This window comes from Pocillopora damicornis, chromosome 1, assembly GCF_964200805.1.
Source record: "Pocillopora damicornis chromosome 1, jaPocDami1.2, whole genome shotgun sequence".
Taxonomy (NCBI): Eukaryota; Metazoa; Cnidaria; class Anthozoa; order Scleractinia; family Pocilloporidae; genus Pocillopora; species Pocillopora damicornis.
In genome coordinates this window covers 1,055,117-1,075,406 of record NC_142670.1, presented here as the reverse complement: position 1 = coordinate 1,075,406, position 20,290 = coordinate 1,055,117, and the positions used below count along the sequence as shown (strand labels likewise).

The following is a 20,290-nucleotide window of genomic DNA, read 5'->3' as shown; positions in this document are numbered from 1 at the left end:
CGGTTTTTAATTATAACATATTTGTCGGAAAAACTAATACGATGTTTGTTCAAGCACAGGTGCGCATTTGTTGTCTTCATAAACTTTCCCTCTTTGCGGGTTAAATTTTGATCAAATGAATGATCCTTCCGGAGCAATTTGTACTAATTTTCCTTCGCTGTTCGAAGTGCAAATGTCTTTATTAGTAGATATAGCCCGACAATAAATTTTAGCTCCTCGAGTTCTACACCATTTAAAATCTAAATTGCACTTTGACTGGGAAAATAGTTAGGGTAATATTATTTTGAGCATTTAAGCTCGAGGTTCTGGGCGAAGAAGTAAAGGTTTTATGCAAATTGACGGCAACTGCAAATTATTGGATTCTGCCCGTTTTATGCGCGCGATGAAATTGTTGAAAATATCCATTGCTGAAAAATCGCCCTCTTTGAAACTAGTGTAGGAAAATTAAAATTAGAAAAAGCTTTTAGGGAACGAATATGCTACAAAACAACCATCGTCAGACTAATTAAAAGGAACACGACTCTTTTTTTTTTTTTTTAATCAGTAATAGTTATCAGACTTACGGCGCTTCTGTTCAAAAGATATCTTTTTGCTTTGCTTGTACTCTCGTTGAGACCAACGGGCACCATTTAATGCTATGATACTTTCTCTGATTTTTCAATTGTTATATTTCATTTCTAGCTATCGATGTGATACCCTATTATGGGTATAGATGTTATAAAGTGCCTTGGATTCAGTTTTATTTTCGAACACAAAAAACTTTGGCAAAAAAAATGGAGATAAATTGTCTTAAGCTATCGCTGCCGAAATCAAGCGTGTTTTTGTTTTTGACACAGTTTTTACCTTAATGATCTCAATATCACGCTGAATCGAGACTGAAACAAACGAGGTCAGTTTTCATATCACGTATCTGATATTACTGAAACGGGTTTTAAAATGAAAATTTGACATCGAATTTGTAAAAGAATAAAAATTGTCATTAGCCCTACCGAAATAACACACGGGAAGTTTATTTTACTTATCTGCATATTCGACACGAATGGAAAATTGGTGTACAAATTCTTCTCGAAGGACTCTATCACTTTAAAAAGGAGTGTTTTATCGAAATGAAAAAATAAATGACTGTTCCGAAGTTGTGTACAGCAGTTCTTCGCACGCAAACGTTTCAATTTAGACTAATTAAAACAAAAAAATTTATTGACGCTTTTGAGTTAAAATTTTCATGAGATTATTAAGCGAAAAAAAAAAAACAACAATACAGTCAACAATTTTAACTTCTTTATTTTTGCCTGTTAGTAAAACACATGCTAGTCAAATAAATTCTGCCAACGGGTTTTACTTTCTTCCAACCGTGGCATTGTTAAGATGACCAATCAGACTTGTGCAGAAGGTTTGACTTATATTTGCATAAGCGCAGCGGTGAGGTGGTAGACAGTGTAAACTCGTTTGATTGCCGCATATGAAAAATACGATGAAAGTCCGCCACGAGCTGGTAATTTGCGGTAAAAGTGTTTCATAAAAGGGTGACAAAAAACTATCAAAAATCATGAAGAAAAATGGGGTAACGGCGAGAGTTTCGCCTGCGTTTGTGAAATGGAGTGACGAAACTGAAAATAATATTAATGCGGTGGAAAGTTGCAAGGGACGAAAGAAATCTCACTCAGAGGAAGGAGAAAATTCAGGAACTCGTACTTCCTTGAAAACGATAAACACAAGAACTCACGATTGTGACAGAACTATTTCTGAATCGAAGATCAGTACGTCAAATGTTAAAGTTGCCTTTGCTAAAGACAGCAGCTCTTACAACAACGCACAGTCGAGTAAAATGCGGCTTATTTTCGCATCAATCGGCAAATTGATGTGTTTGCCTGCTTGTTTCAGAGTACAGTTTTCATCTCACCAACTGGAAGAGATTTACCAACGCTACTACTGCCGACACAAACTGGACAGGATTTTGTATATAATTTTACTGGATTTTGTGGTCAATCTATGTTTAATCACAATGTATTCCGTGGTTTTTATCAAATCGAACCCGACACAAGTGAATCGAATCATAATGACATCTACCTTCTGCGCGCTAAACCTCTCGTTTATCATCCTGTATTTTTTTAAGCTTTTTCCCGCTCGAGTTTTTAAATTCCTGCCTTATATTGTATGGTTTACGGTGTTCTTCCAGCTGCAAGTGGACTTGGCAATCGGTTACGATCCTCTAGTGCCAAGTGATTCCGTTGGGATGTTCCTGTTTTTTATGTTTATCACAAACGTTATGTTACCCGCCAGTTTGCCACTGTGTGCTGCCATGTCGCTCCTAGCTGCTGTTGGACATATAGTTATCACTAGCAGTTTTGCTACACAGAATAAAGAGTATTTTGGAAGGCAGGTAAGTAAATATAAGTTTTCTAATTCGGAGAGTTTTAAAAATCGCGGTAGGCGAACAAGAAAACTTATTAGTTGTGGCAAATTTATACTTCTGATGTCGAAACAACCTAACGGCCCACTTGAGAAGTGAATGATGAAAGTGAATTTGCAGTCCCCTATCAGGAACGCTTGCAAGGTTTCGCTAATTACCCACTATTAAGATCTTCCGAGGTCTTATTTCGCTGTTTTGACGTCTAAAATTGGACCATACCCGTGTATTTATACCACGCGCAATGTCGCGTCTTTCAGCGCAGATATATGTCAAAGCGCGATTTAAATTGCCGGTCTTCCGCGAGAGATGCCACAATACAGAAAACCTAGAACCATCTAGTTTTCCTTTCATGTTTATATCCTTGCCTTAGTATTTAAAAATAAAAAAATTTCTTTACTTTCACTGCTCATTTTCTTGCCGGCCTAAGAGCGACAATTTTCTTGGTGAGGTAGAGCAAAACAATCTCAACTTCTGCTTAGTTTGACCGGACACGCACACAAAATTAGCTGCTAAAGTTGTTTCTCGAGATCGCCTTCTCTCGATATTGAAGCGCCACTATATTTACAATAGAAAATCTTAATATTATTACAGCAACATCTCTTTAAGAGCAAATAAGCGAAACGAGCCTCATTATATGATGCAAAACTTACTCGTTTCTTCGCAACGGTTTAGCAAGAGTGTTTTTTTTCCAAATTTAACCTTTTTTTTATCGCTCAGAGTTTTGTAGAGTTGCTACGGTGACCAGACTTATTTACGACCAAAACGTTTGCGTTAAAAGCACAAATTTCACAAAGTTAATTGACGAAATTATGGCTTATTGAAAGAACTAAATGCGAAAAAAATTCCTAGTTTTGCAGATTTGCTGTAAAAGCTTCGGTTATTTTAAACTTAATATAAATTGTCTTTGAATCTATAACCCAATACTTAATTTATTCGTGCGTTTGACGCTAGACCTGAAAAACTAATTCTGTCAGTGCGAAAGAAAATTTTCTGGTTGCGTAATGTATTCAGTTCATCATTTTGGGTTTCTACCGTATCTAGCCTAGCAACACAAAATAATTAAACTCTACTTTGAGCATAATACTGGAAACACCCCTATCAAGACTAGCCAGTTATTTAAGAGTTTAATTTATTTCTTGACGAAAACGTAGACGCGAGTTCTTTTTTACGGTGAAAAGCTTTATAACTAATAGCTTTTGTGAATTAATAGAAATATCATCCTGCATATGGCGCTGTAATGAAAATGAGAGGCAATAGGTTTTGTTTACAAAGGTCTCTCGTACATAATGACTTTGAAACTTATTACCTCGTCACATGGCAGACAGAATGCGTCACTAGCAGTGGAACGCCAATAGCGGTCTTCATGAAAAATTTATCACCGGCGATGTAATTTGAGTAATGAATTGTTTCGTCAAAGATAGCTAAAACTCTAAAAGCTTCCTTTAAGACAAACCTGAAATCGACCAACGCAACGATGTAAAACTCGGCTTTCAATAGGCTTATTGACCATCTAATATCTCTTGGCAACATCTGAATTTCATACAATTTCGGTTTTAATTGCAAATAATTCGTCTTTCAGATATCATTATTTTCCATTAAGACAGAAAAGAATATAGCAAAAACATTATGATTCTTCTGATCGCAGCTGTAAACAGTAAACCTATTTTTATTTGTAAATTAACAATAGCGGTTGCTGCTAAGGTGATAACGGCCGGAATGTTTTCGTTTTTCCCCTTGGGCTTGATATGTGATATGATACAGACTGTTGCACGCAACTGAAAATAAGAATCAGAAAGTCGGCGCCGAAATTCAAACGTATCAAAAAAAGCCTGAATATCTGCGATTTGCATCAAATAATGTGACAATATGGAGTTTATTTTTCTTTTAAAAAGATCGCTTTTATTTTGGCTGGGAATATGGCTAGCAGGCGCCAGGATTTCTAGTTTGAAACCTTTGTATTCACCTGAAATGGATTTCACGGGACATCTGCGACTAACCTTTTTTTAAATTATTTCTCGGTCACGTGATCTGAACCGTTGGTCGACATTTTGCTAACGATGTTTCTGGAGGCAGAACAAAATTTTATTTTTCCAAGCGTTGCGAACCACTTTTTGTTGCACAAAATTTTGAAACCCGTAGCTGACTTGGCTAAAAAACTGTACATTTTATCAAGGCCTGTCAAAAGCCTTTCCTCCCTGCTTTGTTTTATTGACTTCCTAATGACAGACGGGTGATCGTTGACTGAAATTTTCCCCAATGTGTCTTGCAGTTGAAGAGTTTCTCAGGAAGTGAGATCTGAACTCCTGCTACTCGGCAAATACAAGGGATAATATTTTGATAGGAATAAATGACTCTATAGATTATGCTTTTATATTGGAAACCAAAACGAAAATATGAAGGTTACCTGAACAATATTACAACTCTTTTAACTACGGAAGTTGATTGTAGATACACAGAAAAAGTTGGCTTCGACAGCGTCAAGTAATAGCCTAAAAGTACCCGTTCTGATAAATAGGTAGGAGACATATTCATGTGAACTAACGAAGCTGTCCAAAGTAGACAGATTGCAAAGGAAGAGGCGGTGTTCTCTCAGTTTAATTAAGCTTTTAATGTGATTTTCTTCATTTTTGGCTGTATTGTATTTTACTGTTTGCTACCTAGATTAGGAAGGTCGATTTTCAACTGCACTTGCGACGTAAAACTGTAGAATATAAATAATGGTTACTTCAAATGAACAGTAATTTCTTTGTCAGGTGTCTTTGGCAATTCATTCCGTCTGGCAAAGTTCATCCGTGACAGGTTTTTCTCTTTGTTTAAAAGCTGTCAAGCTTTTGAATAAAAATATTTTTAGAGGAAAAACTTGTCATATTTTACAATTTTCACTGCCAAGGCAAGCTAGCCAAAACAAACTTGATCAAAATCCTTTCCATCGTGAATTCACAGATAATTAGAATTATGGCGATCTCATCCATATCTTTTTTGCTCTATCAACAGCTGGGGGCAAACATTCTTCTGTTCGTCTGCAGCAATATTATTGGTGCTATAGATTCTTATATCGCTGACAGAAGACAAAGAAGATCTGTTCTGGAAACTAGGCAGTCATTAGAGGTGAAAATCGCCTTGGAATCGGAAAATCGACAACAGGTGGGTTATTCCGGTAACCGCACGTCAATCATCGTTACCTAGTAACCATCAGTAGTTGGGTAGAGTTGCATCGTAATATTCTGTGTCGTGATTATGAGGGATGGAAAATTACCCTTCAAGTGAGGAAAGGCTCCCCCCACACCTACGGCTCAGCCAATCATCTACGAGATGCAAACAGCTCTCCGAGAACAAAGCTCGATGCGTGGAATGTTCACTTTTTATTGTTCCCTGTTACGACTTTATGCACAAACAAACATTTCCTTTCCTCTATAAAAACCGCAAAACACTCTTTCTTCTTAAATTAAATTCTAAACGAAGACTTGTCGTATTGGACGTAGGGTTTGAAAACGGGAGAATATCACTTGGATTTTTATATTTTGCGGTGCGTTTGGACTAATCTAGAACAAGAAATAAATATTTGTTTGATTCCAAGCTTCATTATCTCGCTGTTTGGCACTCTTCATTTTGTAGAGCATCTGACAGCGTGTTAATGCAGTTTTTCCTTTTTTTTCTTGTAGAGACGATTACTTCACTCAGTCCTTCCCAAACACGTAGCCACAGAAATGGTTAATGACTTAGAAAATGATGGAACATTTTTGAAAGACGGAGCTTTTAACAAACTCTTTATCAGACGACATCAGGAGTGCAGGTAATTGTGATTTTGATCCCCTTTTAGAGAGGAAACCCCTAAAGGGTTAACTTTTCAAAGAGAACTGGTGAGAAAACTTTAAAACTCAGCGAAATGTAAAACTTAGGTTCTCTCTGCTAAGATGAAATTTTAAACGATTTCCTTTTCGTTTCAGCATCCTGTTTGCTGACATTGTTGGGTTCACGGAACTTTCCTCTAAGTGCACAGCGGAGGAGTTAATTATCACACTGAACGAGTTGTTTGCTAACTTTGACAAGATTGGGACAGTAAGTTCCTATTTATTTGACCTAATTATCTAATTATAAACTCAATCTTAGAAGTGATTAACATGTAATTTCTCCCTATAATATCCATATAATATCCAGCAAACAGTTAATGAGAATACTCAAGCTTATCAGGCGGAAGTTAATATCGCTGTTCCTGATATGTCGACATTCACTCTGTCTTCCTTTTTATGCAGAAAAACAGCTGTCAAAGAATCAAAATTCTGGGAGATTGTTACTATTGCATCGCAGGCCTGGATGACAACAAAGCGCATGCGCAATGTGCTGTTGAAATGGGACGTGACATGATAAGCCACATAGCGTGAGTAGCCATCTAACGCCGTGTTTGTGATATATATTTTTTTAACGAATAGCAATGATGTATTTTTTTCTGTTCCCACAGCAAGGTCAGGCGACAAACCGGCGTGAAAACTTTAGATATGCGCGTTGGAGTCCACACAGGATCTGTGCTCGCCGGAGTCCTGGGGAAGATTAAGTGGCAATTTGATGCTTGGTCAAATGACGTCACACTTGCTAACAGCATGGAATCCGGTGGAATACCAGGGTTGGTATAATAAAAGTATTATTTTCTTGTGCGGTTGTTTGTGGGAACGCGCGTTTACTCGAGTATGATGAGGTAATAAGTTATTCACGTAATTTCCAGTGAGGTTTGGAACTAGGTTGCAGGAACGTGTGCAACAAGGTCGATTTGGCGAGAAACTAAACCCTAATGTTACGGTCTCGAGTCCAGGCCACTGCGGTTGCAGACAATAGCTCTCGCCTTGCGCCATCGCCACTTTTTTCATCGTCCGTTGATGGTATTTCTTATCCGGCCCTGTTTCTTCATGGCCATTATAAATTTGTTCGGTGCTGATCTCAAAATGTGACATGGATCAGAGACCCAGAGGGGTTTTTCAAGTAAGCGGACCGTGAACAAATATTTTCAGTGACAACTACAAACATATCAGTCTGTTTTATTTTCATAAACTATCATTTCCTCTTGCTAAAGATGAAGGAGATCTTGTGCTATCCACGCCCTTACCAGGATGTTTTGCCCCTAATCATCGTTTTCTCTCACAGTCGTGTTCACATATCAGAGCCCACATACAACTGCGTTAAACTGGATTACGATGTCGAGCCGGGTGAGGGTCACACTAGAAATGATTTCATTAAAGAACAAGGAGTTAAAACGTTCCTGATTGTGACAAGAAAAAACGAAGACGGTGACAAAACAGCTTCATCCCCAAGCGTGGTGAGTCTTCGTCTTTAACAGTATTTTTAGTTGAGTGCCGTTAGTAACGCGGGATTACTTTTGTTTCGTTTTACTTCCTAAAAACCCGCACCATTTTCAACTCAGATTCAAAATAAAACCAACTACGACTTGGTCACCCGCGTTTTCCCGCGCTTCAGGTCTCATTAGCTGCTCTCGACATTTACTTTCTTCTGATCGGTGGACGTGATTACTTGGGTTTTTGTTTCACGTCACTTGATAAAAAAGTGCTATAAAATTTATTTATCTGACATAAATGGATGATATGGTAAGACAACTGGAAAGACGCGAAGAAAAACCTCAATCCTATGAACGCAAGTCTCTTACGGCCCATAATTATTTCTATTTGTTATGTAAAGTACTAAAATTTTATTTTTTTGTTTACTTTGGCAGGAAAGCGTGGATGCCATGTGGCTGACTGAGCCTTCTTCAAAAGAAAAAAGACGAACGTCGTCGCCGATAGTGGAGCTTATTACGGGAGATAAACAACGTATTATTAACAGAGAAGATATGGAGTTTAGAAGAGTTTCTCTTTTTGATGTAAGTGAATGATTTTCACTCTCAATTTATCTTTAAGACGCTCGCAGTTATCTAAATCACTGGTTTGGTTACTCGTTATCAGAATTATGTATCTCCTCTCTCTCGTTTATAAACTTTAAAACCAGTCTTTAAAAAGTACTATTTGAATTAATACAAGAAGAGAAAAGAAGATCCTGTAAACGAACAGTCCTTAAGCAAGAACTCGGTAAAAGGATTTCTCATAGTTTACACCAAACTGTATGTTTCCCACTCTTTACATGTACTGCAGGCTTTCCCATTACTGGAGCAGGCTGCATGTTACCTCACTCTTGGCACGGGCGGCATGCTTTCCCGCTATTGGCGCAGGTTGCATATTTTCACGCTCTTGGCACGTTCGCAACGTTTCTGTCCTGAATACTGATTGGTTAATACTGGTTATATTTTCTAACTTTCTTCGTGATTGGTCAGATGTGAAATTCTTGTTTTTGATGTAAATGCTGGATGTAAAAGAATTTTTTCTTCATTTTAGGAGGAAGAGTTGGAAAAGACAGACTCCTCGACTGCAACATGGTTGGCAATTTCTAAAAATGTTTTCTGTTTTGCAAAATCAGTAAATCTTGAGATTATGCTGCATTGGTGTTCCATTGATTATGTTTGAAGAGAGTCTGGAAACACCAACAGTAAAATCTGTTTTTTTTCTTAGAACCATGGGTTCTGAAAATTACTGCTGAAATGTCTTTGTTCTTCCTTGATACGTTCTTCATTGTTGATTATTTCAGTGAAAGAAATCTGAACAAACTGTTGTCTGACGTTCTTGATGAGAGAGCAGGAGGGTATGGATTTTGAAACACATAAATGCACACTTAAAAAAACGAGATGAATAAAGAAATATCTACCATAGCTTTTCATTAATGGCTTTTAATTTTATTTTTGCAATATTCCACTGTAAGTATTTTTCTCATCTTTTAATTTTCTTTAGCGTCAGGGAGAAAATGAATCCTTTTACTCTACGATTTGTGGAAAGTGACTGTGAGTTCCAGGTAAAAAAAAAATTTTCACTATTTATTTGAAGAGCTCCATAGTAGAAAAGCCTACGTGACTTTTGATGCAATATGAACATCTCCCTCTGTTTTACATCGGGAGACGCGGTGGCGTAGTGTTACTGCGATGGACTCCGGTTGGAGAGGTCTGGGCTCGAGACCTGGCCGGCTTATTGTATTACATTCATGGGCGAAACATTTTACTTTCACGACCTCTCTCTCTCTCTCCACTCAGGAGTACAACTGAATACTGGCCTGAAGACCGGCTAAGGGAGGGGAGGGAGGGAGCGGAGTGGGGGGGGGGGTAACTTTGCAATAGACTAGCATCATACGCAGGGAGGAGTAGTTGTAATCCTCCCAGTCATTTCAAGCTAAGGAAGCTGGGAAAAGCTACGGATGAATGGGCGATTTGCCTCGAATATAGATTTTGCTTTTTGTCTCTGTTTCACAAGGGAACAAAGGGAATTGAAAGGAGAATCTAGCATTCCATCGAAAGTTACTCAGGTTCTTCTCCCATACTCCACTTCATTTTTATAATAATAAAAATAATAATAATAATAATAATAATAATAATAATAAAAATAATAATTGACATTTAAAAAGGGTGACCCCTTCAGTCATAAGACTGGTATCAACAGGGGCCCTGACGACAAAACGGTTATGCTTTAACATCTGGGTAGTGCTGTTTCATTTTGACAATATTTTCTTATGCATTGTTTCAACAGTATGCCCTGGAAAAACAAGAAATGAGTGGAGGGTCGCTGTTTTGCCTCTGCGTTATTATCGTCTTCTGTTTCTTTGTTGAACTTGCAATTTTACCAGGGTAAGTAAGAGGTGGGGGGGGGGGGTGGAGGGGGGGTTAGTGGAGGTATTGAAAATGAAGAGTGGGGACTGGAAATGAAGAGATTTTCTTGACATCTATTTGTCACTTGCGGTCTCAAGAACGACAATCTCGAGGAAGTTGGAGGTTTTCCTCCACTACAGTGAACAGTCATTTTCCACTGTTATGAAGAAAAGTGCCAGACCGAACGCCAATCAACAACCTTTTTGTCTTTGTGTCGTCGTAGAGATCCGGTATGAAGGAACGGTTAAATTAATTCCACAACGCATACGAAAGAAAAATTAGGATAATTTAAGCAAGGTATATTTCGAAGTATCTCATGATAATTTTATCTCGCACAGATCTTTACGAAACTATTTGACGTTTTCCTTGGGATTCCTGTTCCTGGCAATTCCCACGGTCCTAACAGCTGCTGTCAGTTTTCCAAAGGTGAGAGACAGCTTTCTATTGCTGATTTTTATCATTCAATGTCTGGCATAAGTTTTAGATATCAAAGGAACAAATGAAATAAGTACATAATTTGGATCACCGATAGACGCAGTGGCGAAGTGGTTAGTGCGCTGGATTCGTAGAATCTAACGCAGTCCTTAGATTTCTTCCGAGTCCAACACGTTCGCTAAATGTTTACCTCCTAAGGAAACATTTTCTTCAAACACGGACCTACTACGTTAAAAATTTATCTATATATGGAATATTTTTTTCAGTGTTTCCCCAAGTTCTTGGTGGATATTTCAAACGTCCTCGATAACAGTAAACCAGCTCGGACGCTTCTCGCTGCTTTAAGCGTATCATTATTGGCTGGAACAGAATTGATTGACATGGTAAGCTTCCCTCGATTTCGTACCCAGGTCTAACATTATATGATTGACATTGTCAGTGCAAGGTCTGGGTAGGAGAAAAACTAAATTACAAGCCATTCTGGAACGATAACTGAATATATGAACCCATCATCTCTATGTCCCCGAATTTATTTTGTAACTTTGGTATTTTTCAGGAAAGACAGCAAACAAAATATTAGCTGAGTCGTTAAAATGTTTTCTAGACGCGTAACCTATATGCTACGTTGAAAACGAGAAAGACATGCAAACTAAGAACAGCGGTTAAACGCCGGGCATGTGTAAGGGAATCAACTGTGGCTAACTGTGCACCGATTTCCCGCGCCCTGTTTCAAAGGACTGTTTCGTTATCACGCAAAACATGCGAAAAAACTGAAGCGTGCTTATAAATTATTTCAAGGAAAAAAATAGGGTGAGAGAAAACCTTGAGGCTTATCGAGGACAAAGCTATGAGTATCCTGTGATTTTCCATTTTACTTTGAGCTTTGTAAAAAAAAAAGTTGTTTACTTTTAAAACACCGTGACTTACTGGCTTGTACGACAACCTGGTTCAAACAGCTTGAAAGCACGTTACCGTCATTATAACGTTAGCACTTGCGCACACGTTTGACCGCTGTGCAAAAGCACAGAACAGACAGGTAACTTAATGTGATTGTTTTTCACGCCCTCCTCAGCTTGGTTGTACAGCAACGAAACTGGACAAAACAGATGTGGCGCTTAGATATAACAGATCAGAGTATCTTGATCCTTTACGTCCGTCCTGTGAATACCCTCAGGTACGTAGTTGCACAAAGCTCAGTAACTGAAAAGTGAACTGTCTCTTGGTCCTAATCTTTTAAAGGAAGCCTTGTCTCTTTCCGTTCTCTGCCCTTCGGAGGACTGGGACGAGGTGGAGGTGGCTGAAACTTCAGATTCGACCATATCTGCCTCTTCTGCCACATTTCTCCGCCTTTGAGAAGTGAGAAGTGCAAGAGCTTTGGAAATGTAAATCTTAACGTGAAGTCAAGTATTGCTTTTTTTTTCCTATTGAAGAAAATGAGAGAGATTCGGGAAATGTTGTGAGCGGTTATTACCTTCCATACCAAGTTCACTTTGTGAAGTAAAAGATTTTTTCAACTGATACATTTTGAAATAAAGATATTATCCTCTCGAGGTTTTGCTGACCTAGCCTTTTCGCACATTTTTTTTTCTGGTGACTAGAAAAGGCGATCGTTTCTACAGAGTCACTTCAAAACCGGATTAGATGGATAAATTCAAACACCCCCTGGCGTCACTCTCGCTGATTTTTAGGTTATTTGTTATTTTCTCCTCCAATAAATGTTGTTTAACTTTATGTTTCGTTTAATTTTGTTTGTTTCTAGTATTTCTCCTACAATGGTATCCTGATCCTGGTAGGAATCTCGGTGCTAGTCCAACTCAGTCATTCACTAAAGGTTTTATTAACACTGGGTGTGTTACTCACTTATTGCACCATCAACATATTTGTTCAACAAGACATTTACGACAACTACGACGCTTATGTGCACTATAGCCATGAGTAAGTTTCTAACTTGATTGTCAGTGTACACAGCAAGTTAAAAGGATATGATGTTGGATGGATACAGGTTAGGGACAGGGGGATAGGAGATAAGACAAAGAGGGGCAGGCGATTAGGGTTAGCTGATTGAAATAGGGATGGGGACGACGGATAGGACATAGCGTATATGGATAGAGAGAGAATGGATTAGGAGAGACGAGGTATTTGGTTTTATGGAGCGTTAAGGCAGAAACAGCGAAGGATAGGCTTGAGGTGAGGAACATCGTGCTGGATGGATTTAGTCAAAAAAGATAGGGGATATAGAAAAGGGAACGGGGAATAGATTATAGAGGATAGGGGACAGGGAACGGGGGACCGGGGATAGGTGACTAGGGGTAGGGGAAGAAAATAGGCGACTGGGGAATATGCCTGTCCCGATTGTCCTAACTTTTGAGTAACTGAGTAAGAAAAGGAATAGGGAATAGGGGGAAAGGGATGGGGAAAGGCTGGATAGGGAGTAGAGGATAAGGAATAAGGGAAAAGGGATAGGGGATAGGAAATAGGGGATAAGGGATAGGGCAAAACGGATCGAAGAAAGGAGGATAGGGAATAGGAGAAAAGGGATAGGGGAAAGGGTGGATAGGGAATAGGGGTTAAAGGAATAAGGGAAAAGGGATAGGGGATAGGGAATATGGAAATATGGAAATAGGGGAAGAGGGATTGAGGATAGGAGGATAGGGAATAGGAGAAAAGGGATAGGGGAAAGGGTAAATAGGGAATAGGGGATAAGGGATAGGGAAAAAGGGATCGAAGAAAGGAGGATAGGGAATAGGAGAAAAGGGATAGGGGAAAGGGTGGATAGGGAATAGGGGTTTAAGGGATAGGGGATAGGAAATAGGGGATAGGGGAAAAGGGATCGAGGAAAGGAGGATAGGGAATAGGAGAAAAGGGATAGGGGAAAGGGTGGATGGGGAATAGGGGATAAGGGGATAGGGAGTAGGGGATAGGAAATAGTGGGATAGGGGAAAGGGATCGATGAAAGGGGGATAGGGGAAAGGATGGATAGGGAATAGGGGATGAGGGAAAAGGGACAGGGGATAGGAAGTAAGGGATAGGAAATAGGGGAAAAGGGATCGAGGAAAGGAGGATAGGGAATAGGGGAAAGGGTGGATGGGGGAAAGGGTGGATAGGGAATAGGGGATGAGGGAAAAGGGACAGGGGATAGGAAGTAAGGGATAGGAAATAGGGGAAAAGGGATCGAGGAAAGGAGGATAGGGAATAGGGGAAAGGGTGGATAGGGGAAAGGGTGGATGGGGAAAGGGGGATAAGGGATAGCGAATGGGAATAGAAGAAAGTGTACAACGGATAGAGAACGATGGATGGGGGTAGGGAATAGGGTTGCAATGGGAGATGGGGGACGAGTGATAGGGAATTAGGGAAAAGAGATGAGGGAACAGGCACGGAGGGGGGGAGGGGTTAGATTGAAGAAAGCAAAAATGAAAAAGAATTGTACGTCTTTCTCGCCGACCCATTCATTTCCTTTACATTGTCTCATTTTTCGTCCCAGTCTGTACATGTACAGTTCCCTCTTTTGCTTAACTGCTTTGATTCGTTTTTATTCTCTGATCTTTCTCGATAGACACACATCGTTTGTTCCAAAGAAGTATTTTTCGTCTGTCATCATGGGGCTCTGTTTTTGCATCCTTGTCCTTCATGGCCGACAAGTAAGAGATAAATTGAGTAAAATACCCCATGTGTTCACTTTTTTCATTGATTGAGTAGGCAGTAGAAGTGGGTGTGGTCTTCCTTAAGACACGTGCGCGCATATGTTGCACACGCCTGGCTAATGTCTACAAATGTCTCTTTCAGGCTGAACGAACTGCACGTCTGTTGTTCTTGTGGAAAATGGAGGTATGCTTGAATATTTGATTCCATAATGACAACCTCTTTGTGCCACGAGTCATTTTGCGTTTATATACGAAAGGAAAACTTTTTAAATGAAAGACGAGGTTATTCAATAAAAGACACGGGCATACTCGAGAAAAAAAGAACTCCGACTGCTCGAACGTACGACCTTCTGATTATTTCTTCAGACTCCTTTAGAGCGCGCTTCGGGAAACTCTTTTTTGAGGTGCAAGATGTGATTTTTTTTTGCAGGCTTTTGAAAAGAAAACAGAATTAGAAAAAATCAGGGAAAGAAATCAAAAGTTAGTGAATAACATCTTACCTGAACACGTGGCGGATTATTTTCTTCAACATCAGAATAAAGACGAAACGGTAGGTTGGATGCTGCGTCATTTTCATATTTGTGAGTATTATGGTTTATCTCTCAAACCTAATCATGGTGTAGGCTTCACGTGATTGGCTAAGAAAACGCGGGAAACTCTACCACTCGCGCCAAGTCATCTAGTGCTTGTCTTTCATTGGTTGAAGACCCAAGGTGGTAATTGTGTGAAAACAAAACTTGACTTTGTTCGGTTTATGGACAAATTCTACATGATCTGTTGACAAAATCCCGAAAGTCTCAGCTTTACTCAAAGCTCTCATGAACTGAAATGAGATTGGGCCCTTAACTCGAAATATTTTAATAGTAACGAAACAGAGTCAAGTTGAAATCATAGCGTTGCATGACACATTTCTTTTGTTTTGCGTGACAGGACCTTTACAGCCAGTCATACAAGTACGTGACGGTCATGTTTGCTTCGATTCCAAACTTTGACGAGTTTTACTCTGAAGATCAAATCAACGATGGCGGAAAGGAATGCATCAGGTTCTTGAACGAAATCATAAACGATTTTGACGAGGTATGGTGAAACTAATAGTAACACAAGAAATTCACGACCTTTGTCGTGACATTCACTTAGCTCTTTAACTCCCAGGAGTGACCAAGACAGAATTTCTCCTTACAATATCAATACAATATCAATCAGGCAAGTGATGAGAATAAAGAAAAATAACAATCAAGGGACTATAAGTTGATCCAATACCAAATTCTCCAAAATAACATCTTAAGAAATATATAGCAGACAGTAAAGAGAATTACTCATGAGATCATGGGAGTGAAAGGGTTAATATGGTTCCTAGAGACAAGGCAGCTGCCTCCCCCTCCCTCCCCGTGGGGTATCCTTCGTAAAACCTGAGCACTTGCAAACAAACTTGCAAGGGCTTGAATTGGTTATTGGTATGTTAAAATCTTTGAGCGCTTTTCAATTGAGGGTCGTAAAACCAAAAACAAAGTAATTAAAACGGTAATAGCCAATGAGAATTCAAAATAATAATAAAAAAAACAATAATCTGCCTAAAGCGCGGGAAAATGCAGGCACCAAGTCGTGATTGGTTTTAGTTTTGCATCTGATTGGTAGAGAGAGAGAGATAGAGAGAGGTGTGAGTTTTCTGGACCAATCACAGAGCAAAATAAAACAAAACCAATGCAATCCCGGCCTACTTTCTGCCCTCAATTGAAAATTACTCCATCAAAATGTTAATAGTAGTTTATCGAATTTGAAGATATATTATTTAATTTTTATTTGTTTTCCAGGTTCTGGCAGAGGCAAGATTTCGAAGTATTGAGAAAATCAAAACGATCAAGAGCACTTATATGGCGGCTGCAGGACTCAAACCAGAATGTGAGGTAAAAAGATAAAGAACAAGGACCAACATACCACAACTCAACTCCTCAACTTGTAAAGGAGGATTTTTGTTGTGTCAGAATAAAATTCATTTGATCCCCCCAAAGGCTCTGGAGTATTCTAATGACCACCCTACCCCACCCCCCCCTGATTGGCAGTCAATCTACTATAATTCCCTCTTGATACTCTGCGAGCAACGACTGATCCCCCCTCCCTCTCCTTCCTCCTCTGAAAACCATGTGATCCTCTAAAACTCTTTAGGCTTCCTCCCGCCCGCCAGGCTCGTCCCTAAGAGGAATTGAAAACATGACGAAACTTAGAAGCTAAGCCTATTACTAATTTGTCAAGATATGATGACAAAACAAGATTATTGCGGGCCTTCGCGGAAAATCTTCGGTCTAATTTTTGGTACCAATAGTAATAGAACGAAAAAGTTGATACTGTTGTTCACATCCGAGTACTAATTATTTTTTGTTTCGATGTTCAGTCTCAACACAGTGAAAACTGGGAACAAGTTGTGACGGTTGTGGACTTTGCACTTGCCTTAAGGGACAAACTGGATTCTATCAATGCAGAATGCTTCAATCAATTTGTCCTAAGAGTGGGTGAGTTATCGCATTTAGTTTCCCTCTGTAAGTTTATAGAAAGTAAATAAGTCGAGAGTGGCTCTACTTAGACAAACGAAGAGAAAGTGAAAGTCCGTTTCCAAAACCTTCGGTATTTCCAATTAACAATTTTCCTTTCTTTTTTTTTAAGGAATCTGTCAAGGTCCTGTTGTAGCCGGAGTAATTGGCGCCAAAAAGCCACACTACGACATTTGGGGCAACACGGTAAATGTTGCAAGCAGGATGGAAAGTACTGGAAAAGCTGGCTATATGCAGGTTTGTATTGTTTCTTAGTTGAGAGGTACAAAAGGTAGAAGGAACATGGAAAATTTTTCATAGCACTACTTAGAAATTTCAACACCGATGCTACGAATGTGTAGTACTGTCTTGCTAGCTATTGGGCCGAGAAATTTTAAGGGAAAAGCTTGTTGAAGAAAAATTTTGCCAACGAAGATGATTTGATAAAGACCGTTACCCAACAATATTAAAACGGGAGTTCAACAGATTAGCTTTCCCAGGAAGCTTTCCTTTCAAATGTCATTTACATATGTTTATTTTTCTGCAAATGTATATACCGAAACTTTTTTCCATAACCAATAAATTGCGCAGTCTACGAGGAGGCTCTCAAAAGCGTTGCAGCATTGAGCTTCTTAAACCTCGCATCGCTGACCGTCTCGAAACGTGCGAACTTCGCGCGCGTGTCAAAGCCTGCTTGCGACACTCGCGTGGCGGCTTCAATGATTTAGAGGAACTTGCTGTTGTTTTTGCAGGTTACAGAGCAGACGTACGAGATTCTGAAAGACAGGGGCTTTAAGTTCATCTACCGTGGACCTGTAAAAGTCAAAGGAAAAGGACAGTTGGTTACGTATTATCTCACTGGAAGAGAAGCAAAGAAAAAAACAGTGCACCTCAACTTGCCAAATATGGTGGCAATTTAACGTGCCTTTTGAGGTCACGTGCTAAGTGTCGCGTCATATACGCCTGAAAAGGACTGTGAATAGTCCTGGGAAATTTTGGCACCAGGTTAAACCCATTGGGTTGTGACATTCGATCGCTAGGCTGTAGTTTGGATTTATTTGCCAAAAGAGATCTGTGGAGAGGGTAAAACAACTCTGAGTGCTGGGCATGGGGAGGGCTGACACATTATCCCTCCGTAGAGAGTATCTTTTACCCCCCCCCCCCCCCAGACTTCTCGCGCCAAACATTCGAAGCTGATGCCTAAATGGTCGACAGTGAAAATGAATGCTTTTGATTAAAAAACTGACTGTTGTTAATTCATACCTTGCACACTCTAGAAATATTGTAAAGAGTTCATTCGAAGCTCACAGAGTCAGACATAGCCGACGGATTTATTAGCGAATACTATTTTGAAAAAAAAAGGGGTTTTTATATCCTATCAATAACGAATTTAGATTTGTATCATACGTATGTAAAAAACTAATATTTGCCGTGACATGAAATGTACGAATAGCCGCTGACTGGAATCAGCGGGCGTTACTTTGTGAAAGTTTTGAAAACTTTTCGGATTTAAGATTTCTAATCTTCCCTATCCGTCAGAGAGCAGAAAAATAGCGAAGCCATACTCGTGATTCACACCGTAAGCTCTGATGTCTGTTCATTTTTAAGAGAATAGGTATCCCTCCAGATACATTTTAGGAACGAAATCTGAAATGTAAATTTTAGAGATATAACGAGTGGAAATAGAGTATGTGGAGTGAAAATCTTTGATCATGAATTCTTTGGGCCTCGATTGTATTAATCGGGGAAGTGGGTGGGTGTGATGGTTTATATTATAAATCCTTTCTGTATTTGTCTTTTTTGTCACAAAATTTGGATGGGCCATGTTTTAATTTAATTAAATATCAGCGGGACAAAATCACCGAAATAAAACTTAAAAATATCAGAATCCAAAATCAGCTGAACTCGACAGTACATAGGTGCTGTGGCCAGCAAAACAGCAGCTTAGGGGAGGGGTGTTGGTATTCTGAGGCACTCGTGTCACTCCTCCCCCTTGCCAAAATAGCGATGATCTCAAATGACATTACGACGTGGTATTCCCTCAAATGCTATTAAGACACCTCACTGAAGACAAAGTTCCCTTCTCTTCTGGGCCAGCAATAGCTGGTACAGCGTTCTATCCCCAACCTAACAATAGTGACACTCGTGTAACGATTTTTTTTTCGGTTTATCCGCCAAAATCAAGTTGGAGATAAAAACCTATCGCATTAATTTAATACAGGCAATCATCAAATTGTTTTTCTTTCTGAAAATTCAAAAGTTGGATCCCTGCGCAAAGCTTCAAAGTACAAGCCGACGTGAAATACCAGGGTGGCCGTAGAGACTCCCCTTTCAGAGAGCTCTGCGAAATGAAACGATTCAATCTGCTACACCTTACTTTTGCGTTAGAAAGATCAAAATACGTGTATATATATATATATATGACACTGTAAAAAACGCATCACTTAACTCTAGCGTCACAAGATAAGAATCTTTTTGCATTTTGGCTTAATTAGGGGCTCGATTAGTGACACAGAAATAATATCCGACATACCAAGTTGATTGAAAATAATGAAAATGCTTTGAACGAAGACATAACATCTATGAACGTGACTTGAATTGATTAATTAAAATTAGACAGATTCGCAAAATTGCACTTGCTGTTGAGTGTTTTGATGAGATGTACGTTCAGCCTTCGCATACACGGATAAAAAACCTTTTTGAATTGATAGATTGATCAACAGTCTGCAGAAGCTTCTTATACGTATCGCTGAGTTCACGAAAGGTTAATTTACATAATTTTGTATGCCATTGCCCTAAAATCCAAGTTTAAAGCATTACTAAGTCCTAAATGGACTCTAAAGTTAGAAAAAAGTTTTCTCAGTTTAGTTTCTCTGCTGTTTCTCTGCCACGAAAAAAAATTATATCAGGAGCCAATCACACGGGTAATTGGCCCATAATTTACATGATCCTCCCTCAGGGCTCTGTAGTAGTAATTCCCCCCTCCCCCCCGAAAAGTATGTGATCCCATCCCCCCAAAATTCCTCCGATCCCTTCCCCCCCTCTCCCGATAAATGAAGAGTGGTCCCCTGTTTAACTAAAACAGATAGCACATGGTCTCTTTTTGGTTCATAAGACGCGGGGAAGTCTTAAACAACAACGTGTCTCTTCAAAAACGTGTACCGAAAGCAAAAAAATTTACAGTGTGACCTTGTAGCTGACAAGTTTACCTGTGTCTCGCCTTTCCAAGTACTCATAATCTCGGTATCTCTGAGGCCAAGGTCTTCAGTCGCCCCAGTCCTACTCTAGTGTATATGTAGCATTCTGATTAGTCCGTTTTCTGAAGCTCAGTATTGATAGCGTGACCCAGCCATAGAGCAGGTGCCGACACTTAACAAATGTCAATCAAAGTTGATAAGTAAAGTAAAACCCTTTAATGGCTAACAGAGAGAAGACTTCGGCGCTAAATTTCTTGCGGTGCTTTCTTACATAATTTTCGCAATATTTGGGTTACTGTATGGCTAACTTTTTGGATCAAATGTTTTAAACAAGTCAATTTTGAACTAAACCG

At 39.3% G+C, this 20,290-nt stretch overlaps 1 protein-coding gene across 1 annotated transcript; it reads left to right on the top strand.

Moving 5' to 3' along the window:
* The first annotated feature begins 1,351 nt into the window (after nt 1-1,351).
* LOC113669421 (adenylate cyclase type 3) lies at nt 1,352-18,443 on the top strand. The gene is made up of 24 exons (XM_027185441.2): nt 1,352-2,380; nt 5,405-5,554; nt 6,073-6,203; nt 6,358-6,469; nt 6,664-6,788; nt 6,870-7,031; nt 7,547-7,718; nt 8,130-8,276; nt 8,785-8,825; nt 9,035-9,088; nt 9,235-9,295; nt 10,021-10,118; nt 10,478-10,565; nt 10,841-10,957; nt 11,647-11,748; nt 12,334-12,509; nt 14,128-14,212; nt 14,358-14,399; nt 14,646-14,765; nt 15,146-15,292; nt 16,027-16,119; nt 16,605-16,722; nt 16,874-16,998; nt 17,493-18,443. Exons 1-24 carry the CDS (start codon nt 1,547-1,549, stop codon nt 17,658-17,660), a joined length of 3,468 nt encoding a protein of 1,155 aa, XP_027041242.2. The 5' UTR covers nt 1,352-1,546; the 3' UTR covers nt 17,661-18,443.
* The last annotated feature ends 1,847 nt before the right edge of the window (nt 18,444-20,290 follow it).

Excerpts from the sequence above, each read along its gene's own strand:
- LOC113669421 (XM_027185441.2), top strand. The coding sequence starts at position 1,547 with ATGAAGAAAAATGGGGTAACGGCGAGAGTTTCGCCTGCGTTTGTGAAA. Across the intron at positions 8,826-9,034 it reads GACTCCTCGACTGCAACATG|TGAAAGAAATCTGAACAAAC; the intron begins GTTGGCAATTTC and ends TGATTATTTCAG. Across the intron at positions 12,510-14,127 it reads TATGTGCACTATAGCCATGA|ACACACATCGTTTGTTCCAA; the intron begins GTAAGTTTCTAA and ends CTTTCTCGATAG.